Raw genomic sequence first — 1,611 nt, forward strand, 5'->3', positions numbered from 1 at the left:
GACCCATAGGGACCCATAGAGACCCATAGAGACCCATAGGGACCCATAGAGACCCCATAGAGACCCATAGAGACCCATAGGGACCCATTGAAACCCATAGAGACCCCATAGAGACCCATAGGGACACATAGGGACCCATAAAGTCCCATAGGGACCCATAGAGACTCATAGAGACCCATAGAGACCCATAGGGACCCATAAGGACCCATAGAGACCCAATAGAGACCCGTAGAGACCCATAGGGACCCATAGGGACCCATGGAGACCCATAGGGACCCATTGAAACCCATAGAGACCCCATAGAGACCCCATAGGGACCCATGGAGACCCATGGAGACCCATAAAGACACATAGGGACCCATAAGGACCCATAGGGACCCATAGAGACCCATAGGGACCCATAGGGACCCATAGAGACCCATAGGGACCCATAGGGACCCATAGACACCCATTGACCCCATAGGAACCAATGGGGACCCATAGGGGGCGTGGCCTCGAAGGGGGCGTGGCTTGGAGAAGGGGGCGTGGCTTGAGCGAGGTCACGTGATCTCCCACAGGAAATGGTGGCGGCGCTCTATCGCTTCCGGGATGCCATCAAGGGCGGAAGTGGCGGCGGCCATCTTGGAAATGGCGGCGGCCATGATGGATCTGACGGCGGCGGCCATGTTGGACGTGATGGCGGCCATGATGGCGGACGTGATGGAAATGGCGGCCATGTTGGATCTGACGGCGGCCATGTTGGAAGTGGCGGCCATGTTGGAAGTGATGGCGGCCATATTGGAAGTGATGGCAGCCATGTTGGATCTGATGGCGGCCATGTTGGATCTGACGGCGGCCATGATGAATCTGATGGCGGCCATCTTGGAAGTGATGGCAGCCATGTTGGATCTGATGGCGGCCATGTTGGATCTGACAGCGGCCATATTGGAAGTGTCGGCCATATTGGATCTGACGGCGGCCATATTGGAAGCGATGGCGGCCATGTTGGATCTGATGGCGGCCATATTGGAAATGGTGGCGGCCATGTTGGATCTGATGGTGGCCATCTTGGAAGTGTCGGCCATCTTGGAAGTGGCGGCCATCTTGGACATGATGGCGGACATGATGGCGGCCATGTTGGATCTGATGGCGGCCATGTTGGAAGTGACGGCGGCCATCTTGGACATGGTGGCGGCCATGATGGTGGCCATGATGGCGGCCATGATGGCGCCCCCAAAGTATGGGGCAGAAGGACGGGGACGCAGGAAGAGCTGGAGGAGGAGATGGAGAGAATCGTCAAACAAATGGAGAGCATCCGGGGTGAGACCCATAGGGAGACATTGGGACCCATAGAGACACATAGAGATCCATAGGGACCCATAGGGACCCATAGAGACCCATAGAGATCCATAGGGACCCATAGAGATCCATAGAGACCCATAGAGATCCATAGGGACCCATAGAGATCCATAGGGACCCATAGAGACCCATAGAGACCCATAGGGACCCATAGAGATCCATAGGGACCCATAGAGATCCATAGAGACCCATAGGGACCCATAGAGACCCATAGAGACCCATAGAGACCCATAGGGACCCATAGAGACCCATAGAGACCCATAGAGACCCATA

At 56.1% G+C, this 1,611-nt stretch overlaps 1 protein-coding gene across 2 annotated transcripts in view; it reads left to right on the plus strand.

Moving 5' to 3' along the window:
• The window catches only part of LOC107307289 (flagellar attachment zone protein 1-like), a 10,864-nt gene that overhangs the window by 3,542 nt on the left and 5,711 nt on the right, over positions 1–1,611 (plus strand). For both annotated transcript variants that reach the window (XM_015850785.2, XM_015850786.2), the window contains one exon: positions 558–1,299. In XM_015850785.2, the coding sequence (XP_015706271.1) occupies positions 558–1,299 (742 nt within the window). The remainder of the gene's footprint in view (positions 1–557; positions 1,300–1,611) is intronic.

The sequence above is a fragment of the Coturnix japonica genome, unplaced genomic scaffold, assembly GCF_001577835.2.
Source record: "Coturnix japonica isolate 7356 unplaced genomic scaffold, Coturnix japonica 2.1 chrUnrandom533, whole genome shotgun sequence".
NCBI lineage: Eukaryota > Metazoa > Chordata > Aves > Galliformes > Phasianidae > Coturnix > Coturnix japonica.